Source organism: Carassius gibelio, chromosome A7 (assembly GCF_023724105.1).
Source record: "Carassius gibelio isolate Cgi1373 ecotype wild population from Czech Republic chromosome A7, carGib1.2-hapl.c, whole genome shotgun sequence".
Lineage (NCBI taxonomy): Eukaryota > Metazoa > Chordata > Actinopteri > Cypriniformes > Cyprinidae > Carassius > Carassius gibelio.
In genome coordinates this window covers 30,791,316-30,810,633 of record NC_068377.1, presented here as the reverse complement: position 1 = coordinate 30,810,633, position 19,318 = coordinate 30,791,316, and the positions used below count along the sequence as shown (strand labels likewise).

The 19,318-nt window shown below is 36.4% G+C and overlaps 2 protein-coding genes across 4 annotated transcripts; one reads left to right on the top strand and one right to left on the bottom strand.

Moving 5' to 3' along the window:
- The first annotated feature begins 28 nt into the window (after nucleotides 1–28).
- Nucleotides 29–2,355, top strand: LOC128017183 (ribonuclease P protein subunit p20). Its single transcript, XM_052602440.1, has 2 exons — nucleotides 29–187; nucleotides 721–2,355. Exon 2 carries the CDS (start codon nucleotides 742–744, stop codon nucleotides 1,186–1,188), a length of 447 nt encoding a protein of 148 aa, XP_052458400.1. The 5' UTR covers nucleotides 29–187; nucleotides 721–741; the 3' UTR covers nucleotides 1,189–2,355.
- Nucleotides 2,257–19,197, bottom strand: LOC128017182 (erythropoietin). Of its 3 annotated transcripts, XM_052602438.1 has the most exons (6): nucleotides 18,895–19,197; nucleotides 18,681–18,807; nucleotides 7,000–7,130; nucleotides 6,284–6,370; nucleotides 5,990–6,154; nucleotides 2,257–3,600 (listed from the first exon to the last, which is right to left on the bottom strand). In XM_052602438.1, the coding sequence occupies exons 3-6, from the start codon at nucleotides 7,108–7,110 to the stop codon at nucleotides 3,448–3,450; spliced, it is 516 nt and encodes a 171-aa protein (XP_052458398.1). In that variant the 5' UTR covers nucleotides 7,111–7,130; nucleotides 18,681–18,807; nucleotides 18,895–19,197; the 3' UTR covers nucleotides 2,257–3,447. The 3 variants fall into 3 exon arrangements, with proteins under 3 accessions (XP_052458398.1, XP_052458399.1, XP_052458396.1); XM_052602439.1 differs by lacking the exons at nucleotides 18,681–18,807; nucleotides 18,895–19,197 and adding an exon at nucleotides 17,304–17,325; XM_052602436.1 differs by lacking the exons at nucleotides 18,681–18,807; nucleotides 18,895–19,197 and adding an exon at nucleotides 12,412–12,679.
- Between the last annotated feature and the right edge of the window lie 121 nt (nucleotides 19,198–19,318).

Genomic DNA, 19,318 nt, shown 5'->3' with positions numbered 1-19,318 from the left:
TATACAAGTTTCATCCAAGAAAAGACCAGTATTTATTATTTACACAACCAGAGCTGCTTATGTGTGTGTTCCTGTATAAGTGAGAGGTCTTCCGGTGCATGAGGAGAGAAGACAAACCTGCAAATACGATTAATTTATTTACCAACTAGTTAAGAGTACAGCTGAAACGAACCTCGTCTAATTCAAGGTAACGTTACTATTTGCGCTCAAAAAACATAACAATCCTATATTGACGTAGCATGTCGATAATGACTGTAATGACATAGATTTAGCAACCGAGAACAGAATTCCATACAAAATATATTAGAACCGAATGTTTCTCGACAGAAACGGAACGCTGTAGTAGTGTTTCATTCTCTTCTGTTTAGCAGCGACGCAACAATATAGTGAAACATACAGTGCGCCCAGTCTACAACGATTCACGAACGATGACTCGTATGAGTCGGTTCTTTTCAGTGCACCAATAACATTCAGCTCGATTGCGGAATCGATTGACTCATATGAGCCGGTTCTTCTAAGCGAATCAAGTGAATCAAAACAGTGTATGAATCGAATGAATCTATGGCTCCTAGTAATGAATATATTCAGTTGCTAACTCAGTGCCAATTAAGAACATGTATGAGCGCGAACAGGTCTGCTGTATCATTGTCCCTTCCTGAAAAAAACAAAACAGATAATCATTAAACGTTCATTAACGGGTGTCTTGTTTTCATTGTACAGTACTTTTTCCAGTGATTTGACATGGCCGAGCCACGCAGCCCGGTATCCGCATCTGTACCCCACAGTCCGATGGTGTTGCCCACCCCGGAGGGCTCGACCCTTGAGATGGACCCGGTGGAATACACCCTCCGCAAGCGTCTGCCCCGCAAACTGCCCAAACGACGGAACGACGTCTACGTCAACATGAAAACAGACTTCAAGGCCCAGCTGGCAAGGTGTCAGAAACTTCTGGACGCTCACAGGGAAATCTGCATCCACGGTCTGGGACTGGCTATCAACCGGGCCATTAACATCGCCCTGCAGCTCCAGACGTCCAGCCAGGGTGCGCTGCAGGTGGCAGCCAACACATCCACCGTGGAGCTCATAGATGACCTGGAGCCCGAGGATCCGGACGAGGCGGGAGAGCCGCTTACACGCACCCGTAATAACTCCGCAATCCACATCAAGGTGTTTTATCCCAACCCATAGAGCCAGTATCAGTAGTAACATAATACATGACAACTTCAAAGACTTCATAAACATTCATGTAAACAAGTTCGTGGTGTGTATGAGTTGTTTAAAGGCGATGCCTGTTTTATTTTGTATGACTTCTGTTCTGGTTCAGCCCGAAGCTGAAACTCAAGTCTTGCTTATTTATTAATTAATTGCTGTGGTGTTCTTGAATGTTTTGCATTTGAAAAACAAGAAGTAGAAAGGAAATTTGCCATGTATGTTTTTCCATGTTCAGAAACAGAAATCTGTAATTGTTTTCTTGTGTACAGTAAACTCTTAACCAAAAGTTAATGCAGCAGTTGTGAATTAAAGCTCAGTTTAATGGAAAGTAAAAATACATTGTTAGACCTACCTGCTGTTTTTCCTCTTCTTGTATTTATAGCATTTGTTAAGGATGATTAAGTTTACGTATGTTATTTCATAGTAATAATAGTAGTAAATGCTTTAAAAAACACTATATGATTATAAATATATTTAACAATAATATAATTCAAAAATAAAAAATAATACCTCAATTAAATACTAGGATAATAATGACAGATTGACAAGGGTCTGCTTTCACCTGCTAAACTGCATATCGCTGATCTCAAGTCTGTGGCTATAACATGGGGCACAAATGTCATCATAATTGCAATTTATATTACTTAATGTGTGGTAAATGGAGATGGCATGTTAGCAAGGTTGGGATGTATAACTAAGCATAATTATCACTCCAAGATGAGCTTGGTTTGCCAGAGGGTTTATGTCTGATGTCATAGATCAGATCTTTTTTCAATAAGTAAACTGGATCAAAATGTTTGTCTAGGCATTTATGACCAAACTAAAAGAACAGACATATTGGTGGCAAGTATGGTGAAAAGGAATGACACAAAATATTGTTAAAAAATGTTTAGTGGTGTGACTAAATTCCTTCAGTGGAAACGTGACAAAAATGCAGTGCTTATTTTATAATCCAGTTCATTCTTGGGCATACTGTATGCCTAGAGTTCTCTCTCATATCTAAAAAAAATACTTGTTTTCACATCTAATTCTTCAAAAATTCACATTGGAAACACATGTATTTACAGAATTGCGAGCAGTGTATTGACATTCTCAGCAGAGATTCTTAATAAGACAAAAATAAAAACTTCCTGTCTCCTTGTTTTTACAGTTCTATTTTTTACCTAATAATAATACTTTGTATTTGAGTACCAAACAACAATGTGATGAAAGAACCACACAACAGCAAAATAACAGGAAAAAAACATCGACAAATATACTTTGTTGCATCTAGACAGAGACTGATTGACAGAAGTAAAAAAAAAAAAAAAAAACTGGCTATTTACGAAAAACACAATTTATACAAACAAAGAGAAAAAAGATGTCAACCTTATATTCATTTCCCATAGACAAATATGCAGCAACGTGCGTGAAGTGGAAGCAGGCCAGGATGTTCGTCAACCACACACTAATCAATATTTTTCCTGGCAGCGGCGTTATCTGCATAAGACCGCGTAATACAGACATGAGCCAGCACAGCCTCATCAGGTCTCACGAAAGCTTCCTAATTCCCCTGACACAAGCAGCAATCTAGTCCTGCTTCCTCTTCACCCCAACTGACCCGTAAGAATCCAGCATTACAACCTTCCTCCACTGTTGCTTGAAACGGTCCCTGCAGCATTCAAAAAGTCGCACACATACAGACACACACTTAACACTGAAATGAATATAAAACCTACAGTGCATAATTAATACTGATAAATAGTTTTCTCTATCAACATTTCAATGTTTGGAGGTGCTTGAGACTGAAGAGAGGTCTTCACTTAAACAGCTTCAGAAAAGAATCTGCAAAAGCCAGTGATTCCAGCTCTAAGAAATATATCATCTATATAAATAATGACAAATTTCAAAAGCAGTACAAAACCATTTTTAAGAATCTCAGATAAACCTTCTTAGTTGAGTTGAGCAAGTGCCATAAGTCATATGGGGTAAGAGGAGTGATTTCTAAAGTTTTATGTTTGCATCTTGATGATTTTGGCAGGTAACGCAGATGAGTTTGCAAATGCTCAACACACACAGAGAGTAGGGTGCTTAGCATTCTGAGGGGATGTCTTCTTGTCCCTTTGTGATTAAATCTTTGAAAGTGCTATAACTCCCAGTCTTTCAAACTTGGCCACATATCCTTCTTAATAGCCCATATCCTGCCTCCTGATATGAGGAGCTCCAATTAGTTTGGCCCTTGCCCAGAATTGTCTATCAGCTGACACCTTGATGGCAGACAGGTGCACTGGCAACCAGAAGACGCACTTTTCCACGCAGGAAGTTGATGTGGACCTGAAACAGCTCGGAGATCGAGGATACTTTCTGCATCTCTTTGTCTTCTCCAACATTTGTTGGAGGTACATATTCCTGACAGAAAGTTGGAAATGAGTTAAAAGAGTAAATATGCAGTGTAACTAACATTCTGTAACAGCTTTATGTTTTTGACACACATATTCATGCTTTTAAATTTGTATTGGCTGTAAGAAACACACACAAAAAAAATATTGGTCATTTTATGCTGGAACATTTTCCATTAAGTTTCCTTTAATTTTCAGAATTAAAATTTGCTGAAAATGTACTTATCCTCAGACAAGAGATCAAGACAAGATATTAATGACTCACTGGAACAGATTTGGAGAAGTTTATCAATACATCACTTGCTCAACAAAAGGATCCTCTGCAGTGAATGGGTGCCATCAGAATGAGAGTTCAAAAAGCTTATAAAAACATCACGATAATCCACAAGTAGTCCAGTCCACCAATGAATGTCTTGTGTAAATGTTTGTAATAAACAAATTCTTTATTAAGAAGTTTTATAACATATTAAAACAAACATTATTGTGGATTATGGTTAAAACGCTGGATTTGTTTCTTACAAGCATTCAACTTTCCACTTTAATTAAATTGTTTATGGATGATAGCTTGTGGATTGTTGTGATCATTTGTTTTGAACTCTCATTCTTCTGTTTTGACGGTACCCATTCAATGTAGAGTATCCATTGGTGAGCAAGTGATGTAATGCTAAATATTTCCAAATCTGTTCCAATGAAGTCACCGATATCGATGGGCTGAGGGTGAGTACATTTTCAGCAAATTTTCTTTTTTTGAGTGAACTATTCCTTTAACCCTTAAACATAATACAATACACTGCATAATTTCAAAGTATGGCAAAACACCTGTGAAAAATCAATAAAGAAAATTCTTTAATATTTACCCTATTTTTACAGACTGTAGTCTCATAGCCACTGTTTGTTTTAGCACTACGACAAAATTACACAATCACCATAAAGTGACGAACATGTTCTCTTCCTGAAGTTGACATAAGTTTGTAGTATACTACGCTTGATTAGCATAACACCTTGATTAGCATAACACCCATTTTCCTGTTCCTGTAGCTTGAGTGGTTGAACATGACGCTAACAATGACAAGGTCACAGGATTTGATTCCCAGACAACAGATTAGCTGATGCTATCTATGTGTCAAAATTATTTTCTTTTAATTTCATAATCATGAACTTTTAGTTAGTTTTCTCCAGTTTCCTGCCTTCCGTTGTTCAGCCACTCTTTAGTTGTCGTGCAAATTAATTTAATTAACACAAGTGTTATTCATTAGTTCCCTAATTTTCCTTGTATTAATGTTTCTCTGCCTCACTCTTGATTTGTCTGGCATTGTTTGTGTTATACCGTTCACAACTGTCTTGCATGAGTTATTTATTAAATAATGCACTGCTTTATATTCATCTTCATCTTCCTTGGACATTATGTGACAGGTGCTGGTCATATAAATAGAATATAATCAAAAAGTTGATTTATTTCATTAATTGCATTCAAAAAGTGAAACTTGTATATTATATTCATTCATTACACACAGACTGATATATTTCAAATTTTTGGTATTTTTTTATTTTGATGATCATAACTGACAACTAAGGAAAATCCCAAATTCAGTTGTGATGAGTGGGGCGGGGCTGATGGACGTGGGAACGAGGAGTGAGGCCGGTGGAGTGATTGGAGATGAGCTACACCTGCGACCCACCATCGGTCTCGAGTCCCACGGAGGAGATGGAAGGATATAAAACTGGAGCGAGGACAGTGAAGGACGAGAGAGGACCAGGCCTGAGCTTTTAGTTGTGTTTTGGTTTTATTTGTGCGCATCAGTCGTCCGTGAGGGGCTGATGCGCTGTTTTGTGTTTATTTTGAATTATTAAAATGTCAGTGGATTGTCCGCCAGTTCCCGCCTCCTTCTTCCCGATGATTATGGAGTTTTTAATTATTACATCAGTATCTCAGAAAATTAGAATATTGTGAAAAGGTTAAATATTGAAGACACCTGGTGCCACACTCTAATCAGCTGATTAACTCCAAACATCTGCAAATTCGACTAATTACTGTTCTTTTAAACAAAGAAACTAGAAAACTAGAAAAGTTTTCAGTTTTCAACATTGATAATAATAAGAGATATTACTTGAGCAGCAAATCAGCAAATAAGAAGGATCATGCGACACTGAAGAATGGAGAAATAACTGCTAAAAATTCAGCTTTTCTATCACAGAAATAAATTACATTTTAAAATAGAAAACTTTTAAATTAATATTACTGTGTTTATTGTATTTCTGATCAAATGAATGCAGCCTTGGTGAGCATAAGATACTTCTATAAAGATTTTTAAAAAACGTACAGGAGTTAAACTTTTGAACTGCAATATATATGTGGAAATATTTTATGAAACTTTCTCCAAGGAACCTGTGTAACTCACCGGTATGCTGAGACTTCGCAGCACTTGTCTGATGCTGGCAATGTTGTTAATACTGGCATCTATGTGGGACTGTAGCACATCAGTCTGATTAGATGCCTGTAGTGAGCTGATGGCGTCATTCAGCACATGTATGCCTGACTGGACCTCTTGAGCTTGCTCCTCTATCTGAAGTGACATTCAAGATATAATCATAAAGGAATGTTAATACTAAATGTGTTAACCATGTAGTATTCATTTTGGTACTGTCTATATTATATTATAATCTTTACAACAAGAACATGAAGGAAAAATTACATTCATCGCTGCCCAGACGTCAAAATCTACTCTGGTCAGAGGAACAGTGAAGTTTGTGGCAATGCTGCAGGCATCCTTACAAGCTCTCTGTGATAGCAGAAAAATGCACATTTATTAATATTTCATATATATTACTATACGCAATAGTGATTCAAAGCAGCTTATAGTACTACTCAAGGAATGAACAGCCATAATGTTGCATACTTCTTCAATCATGAAATATGATATCAGTGAATAAATTCAATGAAATACAATTTCAGCTGTAAAGCAGCTCTAAAGACAATAAGACACTTAATTAAGCTCACTTTAGTTTAGTGTTGATTCATCAAATTATGAAACAAGTTTAATTCAGCTATAAACATCTATACAGTAACAGCAGTCTCATTATTAATCTTAAGACAGGTCAGTGTTGTTAAATTCATTTCAATAACAGTATAGATTATGAAATGAATTCAAACAGCTATAAAACAGTTCTACTGCTAAATTCGGTTTAGAGTCATGGGATGTTCAGTGAGAATAATTTTTAGGGGTTGTTCACACAGGACATTATTGAGTGTTCAGCTTAAGGGAGCACATGAAAAGAGGATAGAACATGTGTCCTCTTTAACTTGACATTTCAGTTGCACGGATAGACTTCAAGAAACTGAAGGCCTTTGAATTCTAATTAAAAGTATTTATTAAATCATAGCATCAGCCATCTTGCATGTGTCTCTCACCAAAGCAGCCTCCGCATCCCATGCCTCCTTGATGAAATGGTCTACGACGCGCAGGTCGCAGATGGGGCGTAATGGGGAGGACAGGCCTGGACGGGTCCACTCCAGCACCATCAGCAGAAAGGCAAAGAGTCCTGGCAAACACGGAACAAATGAATATCAGTTTAAAACTAGCTGAATCTTTGGATGAAATAAAAAAAAATAAACACCAGTTTTACATTTCTGCTATCTAACAAAGACTAGCAGCACTAGCCGGAACAACCAGAATCCTGAACGGTTTCTTTCAGGCTGTCAGATTTAACACTAAAACCCCTTCCTGCCATAGTGACTTCAAGACTCTTAAACACACAATATAATAAGAAGACAAAAGCAAAACTGTACCAAGAAAGCAAATATAAGAGAAACAAATATAAACAATATCATCCAAATTAAAAGGCGAGAGTGAGAGAGAATATTAGTTTGACATTATTAAATAACTACAGGTGTATAACGTCACTTAGTGTATACATTTATAATTGCGAAAATAGTCTAATTTATTGTTTGCAATTTACTGACATTAAGTTCAATACATTTATGGATTTAGAAAAGGCTTTTATTCAAAGCAACTTACAAATGAGGAAAAACACAAGCGACTGGTCAACAACACATTTTAAGAGAGCGAAGAAGAATACCCAGATGTTTCATATTCTGTGAAAACTGTTCATAGAGTCTGTGTTTAATATCTGCACTATATTCTTTATGTTGCAATCACATTGCTCCATTGCTCTTTATAAAAACCTGCAAAGAACCCATCTGACTGTTTTAAAGAGATTAAAGCAAATGTGCCACTAACGCATGGTAACAAGACTTGCCACAAGAGGGTGCACTGCTACATTTTGATAAAGAAATACAGGAAGGGATTTTATATTTATATGAAGTACTTCTACTCATCTGGCTCCTGAACCAGACCTTTCCTAGTCAATGGATGAACACAGAAGACAGAACTCAACCACCCCATCTGTATTTGTCTTCAAGCCAAAACCATTATAGATAACTAGAACAATAACTTTATTAATGTCCACACCAATGCATGATAATGCAATGTTTTCTTTATTATAAAGGACATTCTTCAGTTATATCATGTGCTGCTTTACATGCTTAAGCTGCAAGATGGATTCTGATTGGCTGTCAAAGTTCTTATCATTCATCAGCAGGAAAAATCATTCTGAAAGTGATTCCAACTGTATCACTCTTCTGTCAATATCATTAGAGTTGTTGTGTGGACTTCCCTATACTCACAGGACTAAATAAAGTATTAAAAGTATGAACAGGCCTATATATGACTTCCAGATTAAATAAGAAGTGTCACTTTGTTGCTTCTTGCTCTATACCTTTAATAGGTCTTTATTTGTAAATGGGTTAGATTTTAAGATGTGCATGCTGTAAATAACATTTGATTGCATTCTCTGCCAAGACAAATAAATCAATGATGGTACAAAACTAACTTAGGTAAACTAGTCAATAAATAAGATAATCAAGAAACCAATCAGACCAACATTGCAAGTGCATCTCAAATTAGAATGTCGTGGGAAAAGTTCATTTCATTAACTAAACTCAAATTGTGAAACTTGTGGATTAAATAAATTCAATGCACACAGACTGAAGTAGTTTAAGTCTTTGGTTCTTTTAATTGTGATGATTTTGGCTCACATTTAACAAAAAAACACCAATTGCTACAAAATGCTGTATCCAAGCATGTTAACAGAAAGTTGAGAGGAAGGAAAAAGTGTGGAAGAAAAAGTTTTACAACCAATCGAGAGAACCGCAGCCTTATGAGGATTGTCAAGCAAAATCGATTTAAGAATTTAAGTGAATGCCACAAGGAATGGACTGAGGCTGGGGTCAAGGAATCAAGAGCCACCACACACAGACGTGTCAAGGTATTTGGCTACAGTTGTCGTATTTCTCTTGTTAAGCCACTCCTGAACCACAGACAACGTCAGAGGCATCTTACCTGGGCTAAGGAGAAGAAGAACTGGACTGTTGCCCAGTGATCCAAAGTCCTCTTTTCAGATGAGAGCGAGTTCTGTATTTCATTTGGAAACCAAGGTCCTTGAGTCTGGAGGAAGGGTGGAGAAGCTCATAGCCCAAGTTACTTGAAGTCCAGTGTTAAGTTTCCACAGTCTGTGATTATTTGGGGTGCAATGTCATCTGCTGGTCTTGGTCCATTGTGTTTTTGAAAACCAAAGTCACTGCACCCGTTTACCAAGAAATTTTGGAGCACTTCATGTTTTCTTCTGCTGACCAGCTTTTTGAAGATGCTGATTTCATTTTCCAGCCAGGTTTGGCACCTGCCCACACTGCCAAAAGCACCAAAAGTTGGTTAAATGACCATGGTGTTGCTGTGCTTGACTGGCCAGCAAACTCACCAGATCTGAATCCCATAAAGAATCTATGTGGTATTGTCGTGAGGAAAATTAGAAACAAGAGAGCAAAAAATGCAGAAGATAAATAAACCTGGGCTTCCATACCACCTCAGCTCTGCCACAAACTGATCACCTCCATGCCACGCTGAATTGAGGCAGTAATTAAAGCAAAAGGAACCCCTACCAAGTATTGAGTACATGTACAGTAAATGAACATACTTTCCAGCCAACAATCCACTATTTTTTTTTTCTTACGAAGTATTCTGATTTGTTGAGATTGTGATTTGGTGTTTTTTTGTTAAATGTGAGCCAAAATCATCACAATTAAAAGAACCAAAATCTTAAACTATTTCAGTCTGTGTGGATTTAATTTATTTAATACACAAGTTTCACAATAGGAGTTTAATAACTGTTATAAATGAACTTTTCCACAACATTCTAATTTATTGAGATGCATCTGTATGACCCGGAAAAAAAGAACAAGATTTATATAAGAATCTGAAAAGCAATGATAGTAATAATAATAATAATAAATAAATAAAAATCTCATTAAGAAAAAGAAAACACACGAAACATGGAGACACACCCACACAATGCTGAATCTTCTGTCTTTCTGAAATAAAGAGACAGATTAGACAGAAAGAGTGTTTGTGTATGTCTGGTCTGCAGCATCTAATCTTCTATCACATGTGTGTCGCTGTGTGAAACCAAACGTATGAGTCCAAGCAAAACTTAAAGGATAAAATTACATATTTGAAGTGGCAACATATGGTAATTCTTATCCTCTACTATTGCTTCCTAAGCCATGAGGTTCTACATCTGTACTGCTGGTGTACGTCTAGTGTAGAGAAGTACTGAGTGAATAAGTATTCATCCTATGTAACTAGTTGTGATATTCCAGCATTTAGTTTTTATTGGAAAATTTTGAATGCAGTCTTTCAGCTTTAGCAGGCTTTGACATAATAGGACTATTATCAAAGCAGATATACCCTCTGGAGGTGCTCTGATGTTGAGCACATGTTACAAAGAACTTCAGGTTGTGTCAAAATTTTAAGTAGAACATCAATGATCAGAATTTTCTGCAGACTTTGAGACAAGAAAGGCCACACTTTACTGCAGATCTTGGCAAAGAATGGTGTTGCAAAGGCAACAGAAGTTCTGTTAACACCATGATCCAATGAAAAAACAAGAACTATCTGAATGCTACAAAATGCACATCCACCATGTTATCAGACTATCTCTAACAGTTTTTCCAGGAACTAGAACTATATTTTTTTTCCTGACAAAGACTATAGCATTTTCAGTCACATAAATTAAAGGGGTCATATTATGCTTTTTTTAAAGATCATTATTTTGTGTATTTGGTGTAACAGAATAAGCTGACATGCTTTAATGTTCAAAAAACACATTCATTTTCAAATACAGTACATTACTGTAAGTCCTCTATGCCCCGCCTCTCTCAAATGCGTAGTTTTCTAAAGATTGTAAGTAATCTTAAAGAATCCTAAATGTATCTACTTTTGGAAGCACAAATAAAGTGCTTTTGCCTAGATACACACATCATCTCTCTGACATGACTGCTTCAACACTAACTCTGGTTACTGAAACCATGCCTTCTTTCTTTGCATGAACATTTGGGTGGCATTACCAAATCTTCCCACATAGTGATGTAGAGATGTGGGGGCATGTTTGAATGAGCTGTTTTAGGGGGGCGTGTCAGAGTCTTAACTTTGATAAAGAATATCTCTTTGGATTTAAGACTTTAGTCTTTGCAACTTTACAGATATTCTTCATACCAAGAGCTTGTAACACTCCAAAGAGAAAGTAAAAATTGAAATCGCATCATATCACCCCTTTGAGAGAATCAACCTAAAAGTCATTCAATGAAGCATGTGCTAACACATAACACATACACTTGACCTGGGGAGAGACTATATCCCATATCTTACTCTGCAGCAGAGGGAACAGCCAGCTACATTCAGAGTCTACAAGTTTAAGGGCTTGAAGTTAGGATCTTAGCCAATGTTAAAGGTAACAGAGAAAGTGCCAACATTAAATGCCAGCAACTAGAGTCTATTTTTGCCTTGCAAGAGAGAGCACTATCACAGAGGGAAGTCTAACCTTTAATAAAACCAAGGACCTTGACTCTAAAAGCAAAAAAAAAAAAAAAAAAAAAGAAATCCAGCATGTATAATTTGAATGTGAACAGAGGCCTACACTACATCATTAAAACAGCAATAAGTGTATTTTGGCTATAGGACGTCACTAAAGCTTTAACCTAACAAAGTGGGGAAAAAAACTACAATTTAACCTGATCTACAGGATAAATTATTCTTACAGAATAAATCTTTGCATGGAGAGGCAATTTGTGATCATCCCATGATCTGCATTTGATTGTTGTTTTCCCCACTGCAAACTCAATGTGTACATTTCAGAACAGAATTTGCTAGTCCATTGTCAACTTTGGATGATGTAGCAATTTTACAACGAGTCAGCTCTCATTGTAATGTAAAACTCGTGCTTAATATAGATGCCAGGTCATGCATTTTCAAAGTCCAACACAAATAGATTGCAAGTTAGAAATGCTGAGAGTTTAAAATAATCTCCCTGACTTCCTATGTGAATAATACCTTTGTTTTCTGATTAATAATAATAATAATAATAAAAGTGATGTGATTGATCACTATAGGAACCAGAGTTATCATTATAATTTAATATTTTTTGATTTCTAAATACACTATAGGCTATATTATAATTACAGAGACAAACTTCCCCACTACACCTATGGCACTTGCGCGTAAGCCTATATCATATTCACTTTCGTAATGTGATTTGAGGCAGTTTGCATTTTGCCTCTCGTGCCATAGATAAACAATAAACGTTTAAGGTACTGCTTGCAATCATCGCACGAATTTTACTCGACAGAACAACAAAAACACTTTTCCACTTGTGTTGCTAAATACACGTTAAAACCGTAAGAATACATTTTATTAAGGCGAAATGATCTTACCTGAACCGTGAAACATTCGCGAGACAACTTGGCATTTTTCAAACACATGATTAAAAATGACAAATATCGCGCAAAGACAGCTCAACTGGTGGCACAAAAGACATGGATAGGCTGGAGCACAGACGCATCCAGTCCTACGCGCTGCTTCCAAGCACTCTGTGGGACGCACATGCGAGCAAATACAATGACACCGTCCCTTCCCACGAGGCACGTACAGCGACCCGTTTCGGCTTCGCAGCACCCTATTGGCAAGCTTTCTATGAATGTAAATTCCCCTAGCAAACCGCGACTAAGCAGAAAAGGTGGACCTCTCTCATCAAAGTTCAGAAAGAGGTGGAGAATGGACTTGTCACCCATGAGACGGCTACAGAATGTTAAACCTCAGGCGGGATAAAAAGGCTGAGGCCGTTTAATTCAGCTACTCACTAGTTATCTGCATCTCAGAATCAAGTCCTCACAGGTTCCTGTCAGTTTCGTCCATACCTCCGTCTATTGCCCGTTAATTGCAGCCGAAGCTTTTTAAGGTATTGTCAGCAATCATCGGCTCCGTAATGCTGATTTATTTATTTTCAAGCCATGACTTTGAAAATAAAAATCAAATATAACAGTCTCGTGATAGTTATCAGATCAACATCCTGTTTTGGAAGGGATTAGTCTTTCATTGTTACTCACATAATATCTGTTTTCTCAAAGTAGGCCTAAATAGCGCACAAAAAAAAAGTTAGCAGGGCTTCCTCTCAAGGCAATTTACAATGATCCTTTAACTGAATTTTCCACTGTATACTTCCAAACATGGGTGGTAACACAAAGAAATGAAACAATACTCACATCTATGCATCCCTGTGTGTTTGTTAGCACCCCAGGTTGGTATTTGTTTTTAGAACCAGTTCTTCATATTCATTCAGCAAACCTTTACATTTGCAAGAATTATAGGCCCTATATGCTATATGCAGTTTATATACAGATTACAGGTTGTAGCCTATGCTAGTGCAGGGCTCACAAGATTTCTAAAGCCCTGGTAGACCTTCAGCCAGGGAAAGGCCTACTCTTGAGATTTTGGTAGCCTGGATTTATTTAACTAGCCAAAATAAAAAAAGACTTGGTGTTGGACAATGTCTATGGTAGCATACAGTCTTAAGCCATAAAATGTACATTATTTACAGTTTAGATACAGGTTTTCACAAAAACACAAATCTTATATCACAGAATTTCAGACTTTAGACCACTTTTATGGAAATGGATAAATCAAGCATATAAATTATGTAAATTTAAAACGTATACATATTATTGTCTTAATTATTTCTACTTTAAGAAGGCATATTAACTTTGTTCTCATTTATGACTCTATGTGTTTGCTGCGTAAAAACTTAGTTAATATCTGCATTGATCTGACCATAAACAGCAAGAGAAGCTTGTTAAATGCAAGTTTATTCTCTGCCACGAGGTGGCGCTTTAGGAGCGCTAAAATATTGCAGTTTCCCCGGTAACGGTTGTACACAAAGCAGCTCCGCGCTCATAAACGCTGCTTTATTAGGAATTCTAGGTAAAATTAAATAAAAATGCCAATAACACGTTTCTGAGGGCAGTCGGTGCCCTTCAGATGCATTCAAATAAAGACATCAGTGCTGCAGTCTTTCCGTTCCCGACTGTAGATAAAAAAGTTTGTCAAGACAAACTTTAAGTTGGCTTAAGAAATCCGGACCACAAAGTTAGAAAAGTTTAAGCCGATTAATAAGTTTTAATATTGACGGTTTTCAGTATATAGATTTGGTTCATCTAATATTGTCAATCACATTTTAAGAATATTTCTTTCACTTTATAAGCAGCATATTCCAGCATCCCCCTTATTTCTTATATTTATATTAATTAAGTGGGGGAACTTAAACATCACACTCAACCATGAATCATGTAATCTGTTTACTTTCATTACTCTCCACAAATACTAGAGGAACATAAAGGTTCTTTGTCTGCACCTATGGTTCCATGAAGACCCTTAAAAGGGATACTCCATACCAAAAAAATAAAATAAAAAAAATAATTAATCAATTACCCCATGTCGTTCCAAACCCGTGAAAACTTTGTTCATCTTTGAAACATAATATATTTGAAAACCTGGATGCTTGAGACTGTCCCATTCATTGCCAAGTAAAAGTAAAAGTATAAAAGACGTCTTCAGAAAAGTCCATCTTCCATCAGTGGTTCAACCATAACATTATGAAGCGATGAGAATACTTTTTGTTCATGAAGAAAACAAAAATAATGACTTTATTCTCTCTGCATCACCGTAGCTACATTTTAGAGAATATGAGCCAACGCAGGATGCATCAATGAAAAGTTATTTGGGGAACCAACAAATTGGTTCTTTTATGGCAATATTTCACGTCAAATGTGTTTAAATGTAATTAGCACAGAATAGTTTAATCCAGGAAGGTAGAGTCTATCCAGGAAACCATACTGGGTCACTGCGAAGACAAAGAGTGTACAGAGTTCAAAGCTGCTAAAATAACCCTCACGGTTCAATAAAGTTTATCTATACATCTCTAGAGGGCATTCACAAGAGAGATTCTCTATGGGTTTTGTCTAAGGCACAAAAGTTACTTGTGTGGATTTTTTGTGTGTGTCCAGAATAGTTTCCTATAAGTGTATCAACAGAAGAATACATTTTTTACGTGCGCTTGTATGCTGGAAGCACATTGTATTTCACGTGCTCTCTCAGGCAGGTCTGTTTGTTGAAGGACAGTTGTACAATGTATTTATTTACTAGTATTTTTGTACTCATGAGGCCCAACTCCTCTCAGTTCTAAGGATAATCAATAAAAAAATCTCTCTGCTTAAATGCTTCTGCAGATATTTTTTCTTCTCGTTTATAAAATCTAATCACCACAAACCTCTATGCTGTTTTACTTTTAAAATCTATCTTTCTATATTTACTTATAATATCTTTACCTCTTTGAAAGAGATATTAGACACAATCACTGAATAATAGTTCATCTGTTTCAATAAACATCAGAATTATAAATTGTTTACGCACACACACCCAATTTCTGTATCGCTTTGACTCTTTGTGTTTGATGGCTCTGCAGCTCACAAAACTAGAAAAACTGTTTGAAAATTGCTGCATATTATTTCCTCCTTTTAGTAAACACCACAATAATAAGGTGTTTGCACACATGCAGACAAGTTCTGTATTGCCTACAGACACCATGTTTGTTGTCATGGTTCTAAATCTTTCAAAATCATTTGTCGCCTTGTTTGATCAAACTACTGTTTGCTCTGCTTGAGCCAAACTGAGAGCAAAGAGAGACAAGGTACGTGCTGTGGAACATGTGTGATGGCTGGGGAGGGGGCGAGGGCGGGGGAGTCTCGGCATAGTGACTCCGAGGCTTGGACCCTGTCACTGAAATTGGGATGATAAAAAAAAAAGACAGGGGTTATGTGTGGGAGGAAGACCCAAGGACACCCTCCCCTTTTTACTAGTAAACAAAGACAGCCAGAAACTGGTGATGCAGAGATGAGGAGAGAGAGCGAGTGAGAATAAGAGGGAGATCTGCATAGTAAATAGAGAATGACTGTCTTGATTCCTGAATGGAAAGAGATCCAGATCAGGCTCCTTGTTTGAGGTTCAGTGGCGCGCCACAAGACAGGAAACTTACATAAAAGAATAGGGGACAGGGAGGTTGGAGCCACGAAGGTGGCCAGTCAGAAGTTATTGTTTCTGAAGAGGCTTTCAGTATTAGAAATACTTGTGAGTTCAATGGGTAAAGCTTTCTTTCAGATTGTTTGTCCTGTTAGTGATTCTCTATATATTCCATAGGGAACACATGCTATATAAAAACACTGGTTGGAGATCCAAACTCAACTTTTATTGGGACAATCCAGAAACATAATCCAAAATACAGGCAACAGGTCAATACACCAGGAAACACAGGCAAAGGGGTAATCCAAGAGACTGACTGGAGTAAAATCTGCTGAAAATTCAGCTTTGCCATTATAGGAATAAATCACATTTTTAAATATATTTTAATAAATAAAAAGTAATCATTTTTTACGTATTTTTGGTCATATATATGCAGCAAATGACGATAAAAAATACAATAAAACAGTAATATTATCTTTCACCAGCTTAAAAATTTTCCACCCCCAATGCATATTATTTGCCTTTTTGCACAGCTATACTGATTATATCCAAAATGCTATAAATTAGTTTGCTCCTGCAATTGTCAAATAGTCACTGGACTATTTTTTTCCTTTCTTGAAAGCTTTCAGTAAGTGAAATGAGCATTAGTCAAAAACATGATGTGCATAAAGTAAAATAGTGACTTCAACAACAATAAAAATAAGAACATTTGTAATCCGCTATCACTGACATAGTTATTGTTAGATCAGGACTCCTTGTTCTGGCTGTTGAGCAGTCTTATACAGCAGATACATGCTAATCATTTCACTATGCCAAATTCATAGTTAAACCATTCAGAGAATGACCAACAGCCTGCCAATAGACAAAAAGAAATCTTGAGGTCATTTCTTGAATGAAGACTGCAGTACTTAAACAACTACAGTCGCGTGTTAAGTGTCTTACATAATATTACATGAATGTTCACAATTACACATCAGCAGAAATGTTAAGCCTGTGTGCTTAAAGGTTTTGGCAACAAACATTTTCAAAAATTTCTGTACGCTATTTGCATGCAATATTTAAACAATAGACATATTCTCAATAAAATCTCAGAAAAGGATTCAACATGAAAGTTGGATGCAATATGTGCATTTGAGTGTAAAACTGGAAGCCTCCACTTACCTACAGTTATTCGTACAGTCTTGTGTCTAGCATGAATCATAACTACACACCCACAAACAGTGTGACCTCTTTAGGTATAGGGTTTTATTCTTACCATTCTAATCACTGTATTTTGTATCCGAGGCTTGATATCTTTCATCTCCAAATTTCTGTCTGATCTTAAGTGTTCATCTTTAGTCTAACACAAGACAAAACATTCAATTTCAGGCCAGCATTCACATATCCCTTATCATGCATTGTTTATCGTTGTCTATTTTTTGGCCTTGTGATCGGTTTTGTGCATGCTGATGTTTTTCTGTATTTTTTTTTATCTACCTGCTGCGTCTTGACCTTGTTTTAGTAATTGTTTAAATCCCTTTCATTTTAATGGCTCTCATATCCAATCCATATAGATGATTGGGGCATATGTTTTAAGCATTATCGAAGCATCAAATTTTACCTTTATCCCTGCTTTAAATATATATATATTATATGTATGTATATATATTAGGTTCGGATGGTACAGCTTCTATTTTCAACCATTTCAGAAAAGGCTTATATGGTAAATGCATGGGACATTACTATGTAAAACAAGTCATTTAATTTAATGATTAAAAGAACAACAACAACAAAAAAGCAATCTCATGCAAAAGCCTCATACATCAATATGCAAGGACTAATCCTAAATAATGGGTCAAAAACAGCTGTGTTTACCAAACCCTTTGTTTATACTCATACAGGTTGTTTTCTTTTCCCTGACAATGGCATCCAGTCTATCCAGAGATATTCTGGGGTTTGTTTCTGCTTTGGAACCTTTATTAGCAGAGTGATATTACTTCTGCCGGTGTTGTTTCTCTGGTTGCATAGGTTTTTGTTTATCTTCAAGTGTATGGGAAACTGACATAGAAGGATGCAGTCTGAATGTGTGTTTCTGTCCATAAGGAAACAACTTTGAGAAACAAAACGACTGTAAGCTGCAATCCTTTTTTTTAAGATAGCGACAGAACACACAACAAGGGTAATAAATAATATTATAATTATAATAATAATTTCCTCTCGTTAGTACTAGGCTATATAAACACATGCATATTTTCCATGCAGCTAAATATATATAGAGAGATAGAGAGTAAATTATGAACAAATATGTACATACATCTTCTGTTCCAGATTCATACACATTATTATGTATTGTTAAGTCTTATTTAAATATTTCTGTTCTCGTGTAAGATGTTTGTATGGATGTATTTATGTATGTACCAAGAGCTTCTTAAAAACCACAACAAATTCCTTGTGTTTTTGCGCACTCTTGGGTGAATAAAGCTGATTTTGAATCTAATGCATTATTCAAGACACGTGATCTTTAAACACTCAGGCCAGTATTTGAAACATGATGCATTATAATACAACAAATGCAGTGCACAAAATGTTGACCACAAGGTTGGCATTTATAGCATTATCAGTTAATAAAAGTGTGTAACAGAACGTAGCTTACCTTATTCATAGGCATAGCACTGGCCAAATCGAGACGCTCTCCAAAGCCAGAGTGGAATTGATCTAAGGATATGTTTCAAAACACACTGGCTCCCCCTGCTGACGGACTGACGATATCGCTCCAAACACTTCAGGCGTAATTAGGAGATAATTAGGGGATGAAGTTTTCTTTGTTAAACATGTCAAATTAATTTCAATAATTTATCTGCAGCTACCTGATAAATCAAAACCAGTGCTTTAAAAATGTAAAAGAGAAAGCTACTATCCGCTGGAAATCAGCACTATACAGCGACACAGCAGAAGAAATGTTTTAGCCGAGTTGTGAATGTGACGAGAAAAAGACATGCACAGCGTCTTTCAATGTGTTGCAAAACAATCACACGGAACTGAAATTCGAATTACAAACAAATATATAAACTACAGTTCTTTTAATGTATCATTAATTAAATCGTTTAAACGTTTGAATCAGGCCGTCGATCCTCTAACAAAATGAACTCAGCATTTACTGTTTCCACATTCCACTGACTTAGCGTTAGGCTTTTACTTTCAGTTATGTCTGATGCTGTGTTTCAGTGTAATTGCTGACTAGTGGTTCACAACACATTAAAGATTCACATTTGCAAATTGCAACCTAAATAC